The 17,569-nt window shown below is 35.1% G+C and overlaps 1 protein-coding gene across 1 annotated transcript in view; it reads right to left on the reverse strand.

Moving 5' to 3' along the window:
* Nucleotides 1-604: 604 nt before the first annotated feature.
* Nucleotides 605-17,569, reverse strand: part of LOC127853413 (forkhead box protein O-like) — a 41,419-nt gene continuing 24,454 nt past the window's right edge. Inside the window, exon 2 of the mRNA XM_052387943.1 lies at nucleotides 605-13,285. Coding sequence (XP_052243903.1) covers nucleotides 11,858-13,285 — 1,428 coding nt within the window. The 3' untranslated portion in view covers nucleotides 605-11,857. The remainder of the gene's footprint in view (nucleotides 13,286-17,569) is intronic.

Below are 17,569 nucleotides of genomic sequence, written 5' to 3' on the forward strand. Positions count from 1 at the left end.
GAGGGGAAAGATATACTGGATTATAATTTTATCTGTGGGACATTTAAACAATTTCAGTCTTCCACATACAAAGGCCTGTGCTGCAATGTAATTTTTTATGATTTTGAATGATTTGTTAGTTCTTCATCACAACTAAAGTAAAAGTGACAGTGGACAAAAAAATTGACAATATTTTCAATAATATTTGTTTTAACTTTGCAACACAGTGTACTGTACAATACGCTCCTAAAAAAACCTTGCAGGATTTAGATTTTTCCAAAGGGTGAATTTTATGAGTTTATTAAAGAGAGGTATATACTATAGTAAAGCTGTTCTGTCAAAAACTTTACCATATTCTCAGTAAAAAAAAATGTCTAAAACATACACATTGAATAAACTTTTGATTCTTTTAATGTTATCAAAATGGTAGTTTCTACATTGGCACAGACAAGATTCGGAACACTTTTCCCAAAACAATATTCATTCTTGTAGAAAATGAGAAATGTGCGAGCAAATATTCACAATCATGTACCATACGTGTTAAAGAAATTTATGTTTTGTGGGGTGCCACTGTTAAACATTTTACACCAATACATGTCAAAACAAGAGCACTGCATAACGGGTGCCACGCTTGGCTGCGAAAGCTTGTCAGATTTTTTTTTTTTTTTTAGAGGTCACAGTGACCTTGACCTTTGACCTAGTAACCCAAAATTGGTGTGGCGTGTAGAACTCATCAAGGTGCATCTACATATGAAGTTTCAAAGTTGTATGTGGAAGCACTTTGATTTTAGAGCCTATGTTAAAGTTTGATATATGAGGTCACAGTGACCTTGACCTTTGACCTAGTGACCCAAAAATGGGTGTGGCGTGTAGAACTCATCAAGGTGCATCTACATATGAAGTTTCAGAGTTGTAGGTGGAAGCACTTTGATTTTAGAGCCAATGTTAAGGTTTCAGCACGACGCCTACGGCGGACGGCAGACGAGCTGGCTATGACAATAGCTTGGGTTTTTCCCTGAAAACAGTCTTGCTAATAAAATAGAAGTCTATTATAAGAAGATTAAGGCATTACTTTTTGGTCTTTTATTACCAAATTCAGGCCTTGTATTGTTACCATCACACCTCACTCATAATGTCAGATATGCCTACAGAATTGTCAAATAGAAGAATGGCCTTAACCCATTTATGCCAAGTGGACTCTCCCATCCTTCTAAATTGGATCAATGTATTTCCACAATTAGGGATGTCTAGTATATTTATTTCTATATTTAGAATTTTTCTTACAGAAATTCTATTAACCAAACAGCGCAGACCCTGATGAGAGACACCGCGTCATGCGGCGTCTCATCTGGGTCTACGCTGCTTGCCAAGGCCTTTTTACTAGACGCTAGGCATAAATGGGTTCAAGTTACAAAAAGATATCCATAATAATTTATGTTTTAAAATAAAACGACAGAATTCCTTTCAGCAATATGTAAATTTAGAACAAACTAACATCAGTTACATGAAAATCATCTCAACTTGTCATGGCTTAGAGTCTAACATGTTTCACCATACAAGTACCAAATAAAGTGATTCATTTTGTAATGCAAACACTGCATTAGCTTCTATAATCTTCCTGTTCCATTCTGGGCAATGTGCAACCCATAAAAAATTATTTTCAAATCTCCTATCATTATAATTGTATAGGGGTCTTGAACATGCTCCCAAGCATGTGAATTACTAAGTGAGGTCTTTATTTAGATCCTTATGCGATTGACATTTCTTTATCATGCTACCAACCATTGAAAATGAATTGCTTGTCAATTTCCAATACAGTTTTTATGAAATCTCTATTAGTTAACATTTTCTGTGGTAATGCTGCATTGATAACAGATATCAGTTTTCACTCCTATGTGCCTTATACAGTGAAACTAATTCATCTAATTCATGTATTAAAATTTCAGAAAAACAAGGAAATCTGATTTGTTAAAAATATCTATATCAGATAAGCATTATGCTTACTGCATTATAAATACTTATCAAGCACTATGACATGTAATCGACATAAAAAAATAGATGAGCCACACTTTGTGAAAAGGGGGTTTAATGCATCTGCCTAAAGTGTCGTCACATATAAGCCTGTGCAGTCCGCACAGGCTAATCAGGGGCAACACTTTCCGCATTAACAGGATTTTTGCTAAGAAGAGACTTTCTGCAAACCAATAAAAATATAAAAGCGAAGTTTGCTCCCTGATTATGATTAGCCTGTGCGGACTGCTTTACGCACATGCATTAAACCCCCTTTTCACAAAGTGCGGCTCAAATGAATTTTAATGAAACTGTGCAATTATCACTCAGCAAATTAACTGCAACTAGCAACATGTAATGGTGAAGCATGCCCATTACTCAAACTGCTTTCATTTGAACCTCGTTCTGGGAAAACTAGGCTTTATGAATGGGGGTAAATCGCAATAAAATGCATTAGAAGCGTATGTGTTCTCTCTGGGATAACACTTTACGCACATGAATGTAAACCCGTTTACCCAGAGCAAAATCTCAGCAAAATTTAAAGCAGTAGTCTCAAAATGCCCACAATTCCATTTGTACTTTAGGCGGTCTCTGTGTAAAAATGGGCTTAATGAAAATGAGTACAGTATTATCTCAGATTAGCCTGTCCCACAGCACTTTCCCCCTTAACTTGAGTTTTGTTTGAAGGAAAGCCTTCCCTTATTATTTTATATAAAAGCGGAAAATGCCCTCCCTGATTAGCCTATAAAAATGCACAGGCTTTTCTAGGATGATCCATAATACACATGAATTAAGCCTAGTTTTCCTCGAGACCGTTTGTATATTTACACTATGTTTGATTCACATGTGGCCGTTATTCTTTCCTGAAGCTACTAGTAATCAATAATACAAAACCAGTGGCTACTAGAATATACACGTACCAGCGGCTAAGCCATTAAGTACACATTTGTATTTGCCATTTTTAACTTTTATGGCAAACAGTTATTAGAGCAGGTATACAATTGACAAATATGCCCAAAACCAGTTACATATTCTAATTGCAACATTTGAGGTCAATGGTTATATTACATATAATACATGTATTGCTTCTATATGATTCCTCCACAAAATCATGCCATCAATTTAAATACACAATACTCTTTTGTTAATAATGTCTTCAGTAAAAAAAGATATTTCCTTTAGCATCGAGAAATGAAAGAGATTAAAACATCGTTTGAAGCATGTACTATGTTTAAACCATCGAAATGCAATAAGAGAATTCATTAACTTTTACCTAGACAGTATAAAATTCAAATTAGCAATTCAGTATTTCAAAGTGGGATCTATTTATAAGCCTGTCAAGCAATCAGTCTAACATAGGCTGTTGACCCAAATACCGGTAGATATTCAAATAATGAATATCCGTCTTTGAAAATGGGATCAAATTTAGCATGAAATATGATCATCATAAAATGTACATCAAATTCAACGAGTCCTTCTTTACATTTATTACAAATATATATACTCAAAATTTAACACATGTACATCTAAATGAAGTTAAAGTAAATTATATACATACATAATCAAATGCCAATAGTGAATGTTCATAAATGACAAAATGAAAACACAAAATTTGCCATTTCAGTATAACAACACAAATTATTTCCATTCAAAACAAAATGTGATTCTTTTATGTTTAACCTCAGGTTTTACCATACAAAAAAATCCTGAGTAAAAATTACTTCAGCAATCATAAAATGATAACAATAATTGAAATAGAGAAATGCAAACACAATATTATTATTTTATATAGTAACTGTCCCATTAATTAAAAACAATTAACATGTTTATGGTAACAACATTTATTGTCAATAATAAAGACATGCCATACATAACAACATTACATAATGAAAACAACTAGCATTGATAACTAATTAGTTCTATTATCTATGATAAGTAATAACACTGACAATATTTTAATTATTTGTAATATTGGACTCTCGAAAAATCTACTTTAATGCCAAAAGACACAATTCTTTTTTAAGTTCTAGTCCAAGTATAAAATATTAAATGATGTCTTAAACATTATAATTTCCCCAAAATAGCGAATAAAGGAATAAAATCAAAATAATAAATACAAGAAATAAAACTAAAATAATGCTGTATGTAAAACAAGAGATTGCGAAGCAATATTGTCCCCTACCAGTGAAACTCTACGATTGTCAGAATTTTTGTTTGTTGTTTCCATAGCAACCAGAATTCTTGACGTAGGAACAAAATGAAATGACGTGCATAATCTCCATATTGCCATCTATCCATTCTTCAAGTTTCATGAAAAAATATGAAGAACTTTTTAAGTTATCGCAGAATCCAGAAAAGTGTGACAGACTGACTGACTGACAGACAGACGGAGTGCAACCATAAGTCCCCTCTGGTTTCACCGGTAGGGGACAATAACAGATTAACCTAGCATTACAACATGTACCCAACCAAATCACAAACAAGCTTAATAAAATCAAATATACCAAATAAAGACTTCATGCATTTCCATGATGATGAGGGTGGAAAGATAGTTTTAATCCTTATATGGTCTATGGTCTTGTGTTGTCCACAGAACCTAACATTGTGGGATTCAAGGTCATTCTACGCCTTACACCTACATTATGTGATGACCTGCGCTCCTGTGTTACTAGACTCTTGAAAATTGGGACAAATTGTAAAGTATAGTTTGAATTTACATCTTTTAAGGATAAATGTAGTTTTGACTAAAGAGACATTCGAATGCTGTTTACGGGTCAAATGAAATCAAGCTTGGTACTTGAAATGGAATCAGCACAGAAGAAAGAACAAGCAAGACTGATGGGTGGCCAGGGACATTCATGTATTGAACGTAAAGAATTTAGGTAAGTCATTGGTACTGGCTTTGTTTCCTCTTACCGTACATCAAGAACCTGATTTTCAGAGCTGAAATTCTTGAAAGAAACGTATGTGTTAATATTTAGTCTTCCTTTTTCAAATCAACATTAAATGTTAATAATTTTTTTAACACTTTGACAATTAAGTCTAGCATGTCTATACATTTATCACATGCTTTACCTTTTTTCCCATGTAATACAACCATTACATATTTTTTTATATTACACACGTGTAATACAACATTTGTAAGCGTTTTCATTGGCTTAGTTTTCGTTTATTGACCAATAGCATGTTGTTATTTTGCTGAAATGACGTTGCAACGTCAAATGACGTCAAGAAATGTAAACAACATTTGGGATTTATCATTATGTTTGCTTAAATATTTATTTAATTTCTCATTTAAAAGCATGTGATAAAAAAAGATCTGACACTCGTTGTCACATCATACCATATTTTATTAAACTCGTCCAGGAAATTCGTTAGTAAGCTCGCCAAAGGCTCGCTTACTAACTAAATTCCTTAACTCTTTTAATAAAATATGGTATGATATGACAACTCGTGCCAGATCCTATATATATGTCAAATTTAACATCAAATATATGCACTCCATGACAAGTATCACACAAAAGCTATTTCAACACAAATAAAATAAATTTATCATACACACTTTAACCCTAACAAACCTTGTATATCTGTATTATTATATAATGGTGCACCAATGTTTTGTCTTTTGGCTTTAAAAAAAAAAAGGAATCGATAAAATTTGATAAAATTATATTTATTTAAAGAAAACAACATCACTGTTGAACAATCATTAACAAGAATAATAAGTACCGGGTCACATGATAAAATATTTTAACAATGTAAAGTCTGTTCTCCTGTTGTTGTTTTATTTGGCACTTGTACATAACACAATTTTTATCAACTACTTATTGTTAATCAATAACACTAACATTAATACCAAGCAAATACCTTTTGTTTTACTTTATTGGGATGAAATGACTGTATTAACTTGAAAAACTCATTCCATTCTAACTTGTATAGATCTGAGTGGCACAACTAAAACAAAGCTTGTTGGTTTCCAATCCTTATGGCTTGAAGTAAACCAACAGAAGAATATCAAAGAAACAGAAAAAACTGTCAAATTAAAATGACAAAGGAACTGAACAAACTGTCAAATTAAAATGACAAAGGTCAATGTATGGTTAAAACATAATTAAGTCGAGAGGACTTATAACAGATCACTGACATTACTCGCTATGTGATATATGTATTGCCTGTCAGAGATCTAGAGCTTGCTTAACCCATTTATGCCGAGTGGACTCTCCCATCCTTCTAAATTGGATCAATTTATTTCCAAAATTAGGGATGTCTAGTTTATTTATTTCTATTTATAATATTTCTTACAGAAATTCCTTTAAGCAAACAGCGCAGACCCTGATGATCCATCATGCAGCGTCTCATCTGGGTCTACGCTGTTTGCCAAGGCCTTTTTTCTAGACGCTAGGCATAAATGGGTTAATTGTTAAATGGACCTGGCTTGTGTATATTGTTAAAATATTCCTAGGCTGTTAATGGCCATATACAGGCTTTAACCAAAGAAGTCATGGTTTTAAATCCTTCAGTGGTATGTGTGGCATGAGTTCCATAGCGTGATGGTGGTTGCATGTTCTAAAGAATATTGGGGATTACAGTCATGTTCTACAGCACTATGCCAAATGTATGTTTCAAAGCAAAATTTCCACGCAAGTCCATAGCATAATGTCAAGGTATGTTCCATAATGTAAAACAACAATCGTATGTCCATAGCATAACCGCGATTGTTTGGTCTCAAAGTGCCATGAAAATAGTATTTTCTATTAGCAAAATGTAACTTGCATGCTGAAGGTCTATACAGCCATAACATGATGATGTTTGTTTTTAACTGTCTGGATGACTCTCCCTTATTGACATTTGAATTTGCAGCTCCGTCTTGCCCTCACTTTTTGCATGCAACAATCACACATCAAAACAACTGTTAAAACATGACGTCACCATTCAGGAACAGATGCCAGTATGTATGTGTATGTTTAAAGGAAATGTTTACTTTATTTAGATGATACATGTAAATATAATAGCAATAAACATAATTTGTTTCCACTTATACTAGTATAACATTTTGTACATTGACCTCCGGAGTCATATTATTCGAAAAATGTCTTCTCTTGGACAAGACCTTTCCAAGTCAACTGACCTGTCATATGGAATTTATATGGGCTAATATAGTCAAGCGCAGAAGATGCTTTCAAGCGTTTGGAAAAAAAAACCAGAAACTAAAAACCACAGTAGTACAAAATATTTTGCCAAAACTATTTTTGTTTTGTTTTAAATGTGTTCAATTTGATTTTAATCTTGCCCATCCTTGTCATATTCACCAAGTGCCACTAACAGTGGGTGGAGATATTGATTTTGATCAATACTCCTCATTTACTCCATTCATTGCCAGACAGATGTACAGAATGCTACGTCTGAATACACTCCACATGAGAGGAATAATCACACATCAAAGCACATTTGGGAATTTATTAATGTCTGCAATTTGTGTATGTGTCAAAACTCATAAGGAGTTGGGGCTCTACGTAGTGTTTATTAACCTAGTCTTTGACTTATTATTATTATTAGCAGAGTTTTGAAGTTATTTAACAAAATAAATATAAAATTCATTAAAACCAAGATTCGTTTTCAAATGTCTTAATAATGCTTTATACACGTAGCATAAATTTCCAACAAAATATATTTTCACAGTTTCCAAAAGGAATTCTATTGCAACAAACTTTAAAAGTGTTCAATGCTTTACACATTTACCTAAAAATCTGGTTGCAACATGTGAATTTTTTCCTATTCATAACAACAAACTTTGTGATACAGCTAAAACGTAAATTGTACAAACTTTATAAAAAATAAATGAGAATTAATTTTTGGCCTGAGATAAAAAAATGAGTGCATCATTCTTTAAAAAATAAATAAGTAGGATGCAAGAAGGTAATGTAACCTGTTCATGTAAGTAAACGTGTTTATGAAAGTACAAAATATACTGGCATACATGTATAAATGTGGAAAAGATGTTGAAGCCTTTGTAAATTAAAGTCAGGTCAACTGAACAAATTCAAGGTCTTTTTCTCTCTAATAATCTTTGAAATCTCATAATCCCATAATTTGGCTGGAATTTATTTACAAAACATTATGGTGGCAAACCAGTTGCGGATTGAAAGTTTACAATGTCAGTCATTTTACATAATTAGTTTGTGTTAATTATACTGAAAGATTTAAGACAACATATGAAGACACACTTCTTGCTACTAAGTGTGCTATGAAATTACAGAAGACTGACTAATTATGTTACCAACATAAGGTCAGGCTTAGAGACTTGTAAATCAGAACAAATGAAATATAAGGCCACTAGACCTACATGTACCTGTACTATACAATGAAATGTAAGGGCACTAGTCCTGCTAGACAAGTGGATTTAAAGGTTAATGTCAATCAAGTACCTGACAGACTGAACCACATAATAGACCAAAAGGTAGACTGAAAATTAGCATTTAAGAAATTAAGACATATGAAATGTTACATGGACCTTTAACCCTTTACAACTAAGATGCGTATTTTTACATATTTTCAGTCCCTCAGAAAGTTAAATTTCATTATAGACCATTCTTATTAAATTCAAATTTTAAAGGCTTCATTTCCAACCCATAGATACTGATGAGCAGCAAACGGCATTCAACCTGAACAGACTGCCAGTTACTCACAGGCTGTTCTGGTTTTATGCTGTTTGCGTATAGCCATTTTCACTTTGCTTCTAAGAGGGAAAGGGTTAAACAGATGAATGCAATATAACTTTAAACAGTCATACATCATAATATAAACTGTTAAAAACTAATTATTACAGTTGTTTGAAATAACTGTGCTTGTCAGGTCTATGTTAAGCACTTTAATGAATCAGTTTTTCTAAAGACTGGAAATAATATATACCGGCAACCTTCTGGTGTCAGTTTGTTTATTTTTAACAAATTATTATGAATTTGAAAACCATACTGACATCATTATTCGCATATACTCAAACCTAATCCTTTTCACCGTTCTCTAATTACATTTTAATGTTTCCAGCAAAAAATGTCCCTGAAGGTGCATTAATTGGCATGCATAACAATTAGTTCTATTGTTACTAGTTGAAAAGAGGTCAGTTTACAATCTCATGTAACACAAATGCTAAAATGCCATTTAACCCTATGCATGCTGGAATATTTGTCATCTGCTAAATTGGTGTCAGCTGAATTTCTAAAAATCATCATTTTCTTCACTTTTTTTCAAAGACCACTATTAGAATAGCAAACAGTTTGGATCAAGATCAGACGCCACGTTTTGTTGCGTCTGATCTTGATCCAAACTGTTTGCAAAGGCCTTTAAAATTCGGTTCCAGCGCTAAAAGGGTTAATACATCTTGAAAGCATGGAAGATTCCAACCAATAATATACAAGTTCAAACAGCATGATATGATTTTTGGAAACAAAGCTTAAGAACTGAGAAAATTCTGTTTTGATTTATCTGCAAAATGACGACTATATAATTGAATCTGCACATACATGTCACTATACTGACAACCAGCATGATCTACTATTATACACCTGCAAAAACAACAAGAAATTACTAAGAATGTGAAATTTAAATGTGAAATTCTCTTAAATTGATATATTTACTATTATCATATTCAAATAATACATGAGTACAATGTAGTTTTAATTGTCACATATAACAATTACAAGAGAGTCTTATTTGCTAAGCACAAAAATATCAATTGTTAACATAATCAATTAAATTATAATTAGGACATATGTTGTGAACAAGTTTCATAAAGATTGGGCAATATATAAGGATTCTAAAGTGTTCATGTATAAAGTAAATATTGAAGACGAGTGAAGGATACAAACAACAGACAAAAGGTGATCACAAAAGCTCATCATGATGTTGTGCTTAGGTGAGCTATAAACAACAGAAAAGAAACAGATGTGACTCTGGACTACTGAAAGATCATGCAAATTGACCAATACCAATAGAAAATAACAACACTTAATGCTCTGAGGACATTACTTAAAACTATGTAAAGAACTTTATAATCATATCCAAAATAATGATGTTTAAAACAAAGCGTTATAAACTTTAAACTATTTATAGTAAAATAGTAGCACAGAATCAAATCACATTCAGCATTAAAAATATAGAGCAGCACAAACATATCATTTAACAACATAACACTTTTAAAATCTCAAACAAATGAAATAAGAAACTAGATTCATGATAACTTAAGCCTAACATACATGTCCATTGTTGCCAAAAACTGTAAGTTTCAAACAAGGGCTGTGGGATGAAAATCAAGAAGGGTGTCAAATAAATATTCACTGTCTCCAACTCCTGCCAAATTTTACCAGCAATTGAAGTATACACAATAATTGGCACAGAAACATTGGCGCCCTTACATCCCTACACACATATAATCATATGTATTGCTATTGGCAAAATAAAAAATCTGCGAGTCTTGAAGGTCAGTTCATTCTGAGAGGAAGTCTTTCAGTGGAAAATCATAACCCTTGCATGCTGGGAAATTTGTCGTCTGCTAAAATGTTGTTTGCTGAATTTCTAAAATTAGCATTTTCTTCGATTTTTTTCAAAGAATATTATCAGAATAGCAAATAGTTTGGATCCGGATGAGACGCCATTTGTGGCGTCTCATTTAGATCCAAACGGTTTGCAAAGGCCTTCAAAATTCAGTTCCAGCACTGGAAAAGATAAAGCTGCCAAATACTCAAAACGTGTGACGGCGGCCAATTACAATGAGTGCACAGATGATTGGCATATAAACAGGTACTTGTATTCAACGCTTTGTACAAAAGCTTTATTCACACATGATATGACCTGACATTTTTAGCGACAGCCAACCGTGGAGAAATGTTTGCACAAAACACAACCACAGCTTGCCATAATTCTATTCCGCTACATGTGCAGAATTTGTACTCGCACACATATTGCTGCACTTTTAACATCACTGTGTTACAAGATTCAAACGCCTACACTTTTCCCTATATGATTTATTGTTCATTTTTTATCAAAATTTCTCACTATGAAAATGACTCTCATTTTCTGAGCTGAACTTTTCTCCTAAAATGAAATGTCACACCTGCTGAAATACTATAAACTTAAAGCACTCACTTAAAAAGTATTGAAGCTTTTTAACATCAAAGGTCAATCCATAAAGTAAAGGCAATAGTAGCCCAAACAATGCGACTGAATAGGAAAACGTCTTCAGTGTTGCCCTGTCATTCCTCATGCAATGCGTCTTAAGTAAGTTTCTGGTTTAATGTCTCAGCATTATAACTTAGAAACACTTGCAAGCACTCCTAACGATGATTAAAATTTTCACTTTTAACTACACCGGATACATAGCTTCACAGCAAAGATTGCACAAGCACTGGTGAAATAACTTTATGATTTAAAATCATGATAAAACTATAGTATCTTTAACATAACTACTGACAGGTAGCAAAGTAAACTTAACAATCTTCTTATTTTTAATTCACATTATCACTCAGTCTATCATTAATCACATGTCTATTTTTTGCAAAAGTTCAAACACTTGTTCACTGGAAAAATCTTGTTCACCAGTAAAACTTTGTTTTCAACAAATCTGTACTTCAAACTCAACACCGATACAATTCCCCAAATACCTTTTGATTCAAAACTGGTCTACTACTTATTCCAAGCATCACATCAATGAAACATTCTTTAGTGTATTTCATGTCAAACAATCCAGCACCCAACTACTAATCACAACAATAAATCTTCAGTTTGAGATCATGCCAGAATCAGAAATCATGGCAGCTCTGACACGAATCATTAACGGCCTTCATAGTGCGTCTAGAACTAGAACCCACTGTCATTACCGTACTAAATTTTGATTTTCCGAGGTAGCTCCATTTTGAGAAGGGGTGGCATCAAAGTTGAAATCCAGATTCGAATCCATGGCCAACTCGTGACGCAGCAACTGTTCAACATCGTAATCAAGGTCAAGCATGCTATTGGTGTCAATCAGCTCCAGATTCGTGCCCGAGCCTTCATTCTGCTGCTGCATCATTAGTGAGTTCATAGGCGATTGTTGAGCATACTGGTCCATTGTTGTCTGTGGCATCATCAGGTTATTGTTCACATTATACGTCGAGAACTGGGCAAACTGTGATGGGTGGTAGGCCGAGCCCATTTGCTGCGTAAGCGCTGCCCGCAGCATCGAGTCATTAGGTGCCTCGAGGCACTGCTGTAAGAGAGATCGGTTGGCGCTGGTGTTCACAGGCTGCTGTTGTTGCTGATGCTGCTGCTGCTGGTGGGCTGGACTCATCCCACCCTGGTTCATTGACACCTGATTGGGGACCGACTGCGGTGACCGCTTGATTGGCTGCGGAGATTGACATTGGCTGTGATAGCTGTGGGGTGAGTAGCTCGGGCTCTGCTGAGGAGATCTAGCAGGGGAGTGCTGGGTGTTCACTAGAAGATTATTGGACACTGGACTCGCCATGTTTCGATTGGGAAGCATCTGCCGCTGGGGAGACATGATACTGTCCTGATACATCTGGCTGGGCGACATGCTCCTGCTGTAGCCCCTACTCTGAGACCCTATCGAGTCCATCCCTAATACTGAAGCCTGATGCTGCTGCTTCATGCTCCCGTTGTAGGGGGGTGGGGCTGGGAGGTTGGTATACACTTGATTATCATAATTGTTCTGAGAGTTAAACCGAAGTATGGAGCCCCCAGAGAGGAGCTGCTGCTTCAGCGTACTGTTACTGACCATGTCTATGTCATTGCCATCATCAGAAAGACTTTGTTGATTTGCTTGTTCTGCGATATTCAGCCCCCCTACTAATGAGTCCACCAGTGAGTAGCCCTCATTGCTGTTGTTTGTATGGAAGTCGTCCACCTCCTGGCCCCAGGGTATAGGAGACATGGGAGGCACCTGACTCTCGTGTAGGTCGGGCTCCACGGCCGCCTGGATGGGCGACAGTCGCCCGCAGCTACTGGCATTGCTTCCCACCCGGGTCCTGAATTCAGGACTCAAGGTAAACCCATAGTGTAAGTCCTGGAAATCCTCACTCGACATAGAACCGTTTTCCTGAGCGGCGCGTATAGCCTCGATTTTCTTTTTGATTCTTCCACGTTTTTTATCCAGCTGCTTGGTCTCCATACTTCCCGCTCGGCGACGCGGCGCTTTCCCGGGTTTCGCATCTGGGTTGATGACCCACCAGGAACTCTTGCCTGTGCCCTCATTCTGTATCCTCATGAAGCGGCTGTGTAGGGACAGGTTGTGCCGGATGGAATTCTGAAACATACAGATAGTATGATCAGAAAACTTTAGAAATGAGCTTGTTTACTAAGGGTTATTTGATCCTTTGACTACAATCAAATCAGTTGGATAACGTTTGATTACATAAACTTCACTTTTCTCTGGTCATTTCTTAGTACTTATTAATGTGAATATATTCTGTCTAATTCCTTTGTTCTGCTTAATAAATCATATAAACCCCAACAGGTGAAAATGTGTTATATTGATTGCCTAATTAAGTGTGGTCTCCCATTATAGCAAGACTGTTTTTTCCCCACAAATGTCATCATTTTGGTATGAAATCACATTAAAATACATATATTAAAATAAATCAAATAAAAGACATGCAAACTGAAGCAATTTTTTATAAATATATAACATTCTTTTTTGTAAGAAGTTAGTTGTAATTAATAATGCATCAAAATGAACAATAATCAGAACATTCATCAATTGAAACGATGTGTACTATAATTGTTGTGAATTGACACCAGGAAATAGTTTAAAGATATAAACCAGTATATAAAAGTGGTACATCAAGTGATGGTAGATATCTATAAGTGAAGTTTGTCTAGGGCATCATGCCCAGTGATAATCAATTATAAAATCTTTTATCCTTTGCTAAGTGCAAACCAGAATTACAAGTATCCTTTCCTGGAGAAAAAATGCTTGCTGTCATCAATTATATACTAGTACATAGATACATCAAATAAGGGAACATGACTCCAACAAGTGATGTACATTGTACACTTGATCTAGTGCAAAAGCCTTGTGCCTTTACTTCCTGAAAAAGAGACAGCGCAAAAGTCAAGAAGGGCACTGGGAAATCACTGTATTTTTTTAATAAAAGCTGCGCCATGAGCGCATGATACGCCCGTCGTTCGCCAATGAAGTAGTAAGGTAATAAATAACCCTTTGAATCATTTTTTTACTTCAGTTTATTTGTATTTGAATACATGGTTTATTTTATAAGTACATGAGCTTGGAAATCACGAAATTTTGACGAACAAAGTCCCATAACTCTGGAACGACAATTCAGAATTCCGTCAAAAACGAAAGGGGATCAGGGTTTATCAATATTAAGATTGTGTTGAAATTTGAAAAAAATCCATCGAAGGATATTTGAGCTACAGTAGGACATTCAATGAAATCACGAAATTTTGACGAACAAAGTCCCATAACTCTGGAACGACAATTCAGAATTCCGTCAAAAACGAAAGGGGATCAGGGTTTATCAATATTAAGATTGTGTTAAAATTTGAAGAAAATCTGTCAAAGGATATTTGACGTAGCGTACGACATTAACAGACGGACGGACGGACGGACAGACGGACGCGGGGTATACCATAATACGTCCCGTCATAGACGGGCGTATAAAAATTGCAATATTTATAGCAGTCAAAATATAGTTTTCAGCGTAAAATGGCTGGTTTTGTCATTGAACAAAAATTTTTAGAAAAAATTCTCTCTGATCACGACAAGAACCACCCTTTGATATGGGAAGAAGGAGTAATGGAATCTCATCTCAACTTTGCCAAGGATGGTCCCAAGCCCAACTGAAAAAGGAGGAAAATTAAGCCTAGGGCCAGCTACCCTGCACTGTGAAAAACACGCTAGCTAGAGAAACGCCAAACAAGCACCTCAACTAAATTGCACAATTTGCAAAACATAAAGAAGCAGATAGTTTCATCACGTCCACAACTGCAATTTTCAAAATCTCCATGGCAACAATATAAACAGAGGCACAAATGCCTCATGGAGCCACATAAACTGAAAGCAATTCAAAGCATATCTTTATCACATATTATTCATCATCATGTCTCCAGGGTTTGAGTTTTTTGTTCCATAGCTCTTAGTTGCACCAACCAATAATGCTATCATTAGATTCATGGGTGTATAACTGTTACTGAAACCTCATTTGTGTGTATTTTCATCTGTATAACAATCCAATGTGGGCATCCATTAGTTACTGAACAAAAGAGCCTATAAACCTGGTTTTAATCTTTCTTTTGGGAATTTATTAATGGTTGGCTCTTAATGCAGGACTTTATTCTCGGAAAACATGGATTTAGAAACCCTATTTTTGCCCACAAACTATAAAAATGCTCTTCAAGTTTAGAAGAAATTGAAGAATTTATCTGTCTTCTATATTGCCAATAGAAAAGTAACACAGTTCTCCAAATTTGGAAGAAATTGAAGAATGTATCTGTCTTCTATATTGCCAATAGAAAAGTAACGAAGTTCTCCAAGTTTGGAAGAAATGGAAGAATTTATTTTGTCTTCTATACCGTATTTTACCATGTATAGCGCGCTCCCATGTATAACGCGCATGCTATTTTTTAAAGCCAAAATGGAGAAAAAAAAAGAATTCAAGACCAAAAACCTGAAAATTGGGCCGAAAATGGCTGCCATTCTTATATTGAGTTTTTCGGGCGCTTAATTTTTAGTTTTTAAGTAGGGAGCGTTTATACGATCAGGAGCATGGGTTGCATAGCACTATATTTTTGACAATTTTTAAGATTATTCTCTCGAGAACACTGTATATGACCTTATTGCCGCGCACTGCGCGTGTTTTTTCAAGACCCCTGCGCGTTAAATTCGAACAACTATTACCTATTCCTCACTTTGAACAGTGTAACATTTTCATTACCTGCCGCTCACAACATCGTATGACATAGTCTTCTGCAGACCCGCAACAACGCAATGTCCAATTTTACGCAAATCGTCCGTGGATCCCATTTTGTTTTTTATCGACTTAAATATTTCCCCATTAAGAGATGCTCCCCATTAAATCCAATTTGACCCGGTATTTCGCGTTTTCACTGCGTCTAGTTGATCAGTATTTATAGTGAGACAAACAATACACCTGAACGCTCAATTCCATACAGTTGGCGTTATGGGCGTTATCGGTGTAAAGCCATTAGACAAATATCATTTGTTTGTCTCTATTGAAAGAAAATAAAACGAGTCTATATCTCTATTGTTGGTTTGTAACCTACGTAGTATACTCGCACGGTAGCATATTAATGCAGAGATCAGAAAATTATTGATAAATGTATTCGTTGTTTCAATGCTTAGGGCCGAGAAATTTCGGCAAATCCGAACTCAACTTACGTATAACACTTGCTTAATTAACCGTTAAACTCCACCTCTCTTCTCTGCAAAAGGTTCGAAGGCGGAGCTTTGCACGTGCTATTATTTAATTGGACGATGGCCATTGAGGAACAAACACACGATTGGTTCGGCATGTTGATTGCTAGACAAAGGAAGCCAATTTTGTCGGCGAGAAACTTGTCGCTTTATTGCTTCAGACAGGAAGCGGCTTTCCTTTGAAGACGTCAAACTGTCAATTCACATAGAGTGCAAATTTTCGGAATTGGTAACATTAAACTTTGGATTAAATTATCAAAATAAAGCAAAAGCGAAGTTGAGAAATATGATTGAAATAATAAGCGTCAGTTCAAATAAGACGTTTTGCATTGTAAATCAACGAGTTTTCATGTCAACAAAAACTTAAACAAACAATACCGCGACGACGCGGGGATCGATATACCTCAACTTTTTTTATGAACAATCAATGAAGAAGTGTGAAAACACCAACAAAGACATTTTTTCATCTTTTAATTTTTGTCAAAACTGTTACTACCCCGTTCATTCCTACCCTTTCCCCACTTTTTGTTGTTTCGACAACGGCCCCTTCAGTCTATAACATTATAGGGTGTAGTTTTCTGCAATAAAAAAAATGGCGGCAATTGTGAAGATTTACGATTACGAAATGGATTTTTTGCAATTTAGCAACCAGGAAAGCGTTGTGTCAATGTATTACACGCACTGAATTTTTATTTTGAAATTCAAAGGTAAAAAACTGCGCGCTATGCATGGTAAAATACGGTATTTCTCCACAAACTGGTAACTTTGCTCACCACGTTTGTATGAAAAATAAGAATTTGTCTTCAATACGGCCATTTACTATGTCACTATTCTGTTGTTAAAATTTATCAAAACTATTTCTATACTCTCCAGGTTTAGAGGAAATAAAAGAATATATGGGTCTTCAATTATGAACACAAGGTAGTGAGTATGCTCTTCAAGTTTTAAAGAAATAAAAGAATCTATATCCTCTGTAAGACTTCCTTGTCAATAATTATCACAAAACTTGCTATGTTCATGTTTCTTCCATACTTAGTGCCTATACAAACTTACACTGTCACTTACAGATTATATTTCCAATAATCAAAACAATCTTATACAGTTTCAAACATAATTGACCTTTCGACAGCCGAT

Source organism: Dreissena polymorpha, chromosome 12 (genome assembly GCF_020536995.1).
Source record: "Dreissena polymorpha isolate Duluth1 chromosome 12, UMN_Dpol_1.0, whole genome shotgun sequence".
NCBI classification, from domain to species: Eukaryota; Metazoa; Mollusca; class Bivalvia; order Myida; family Dreissenidae; genus Dreissena; species Dreissena polymorpha.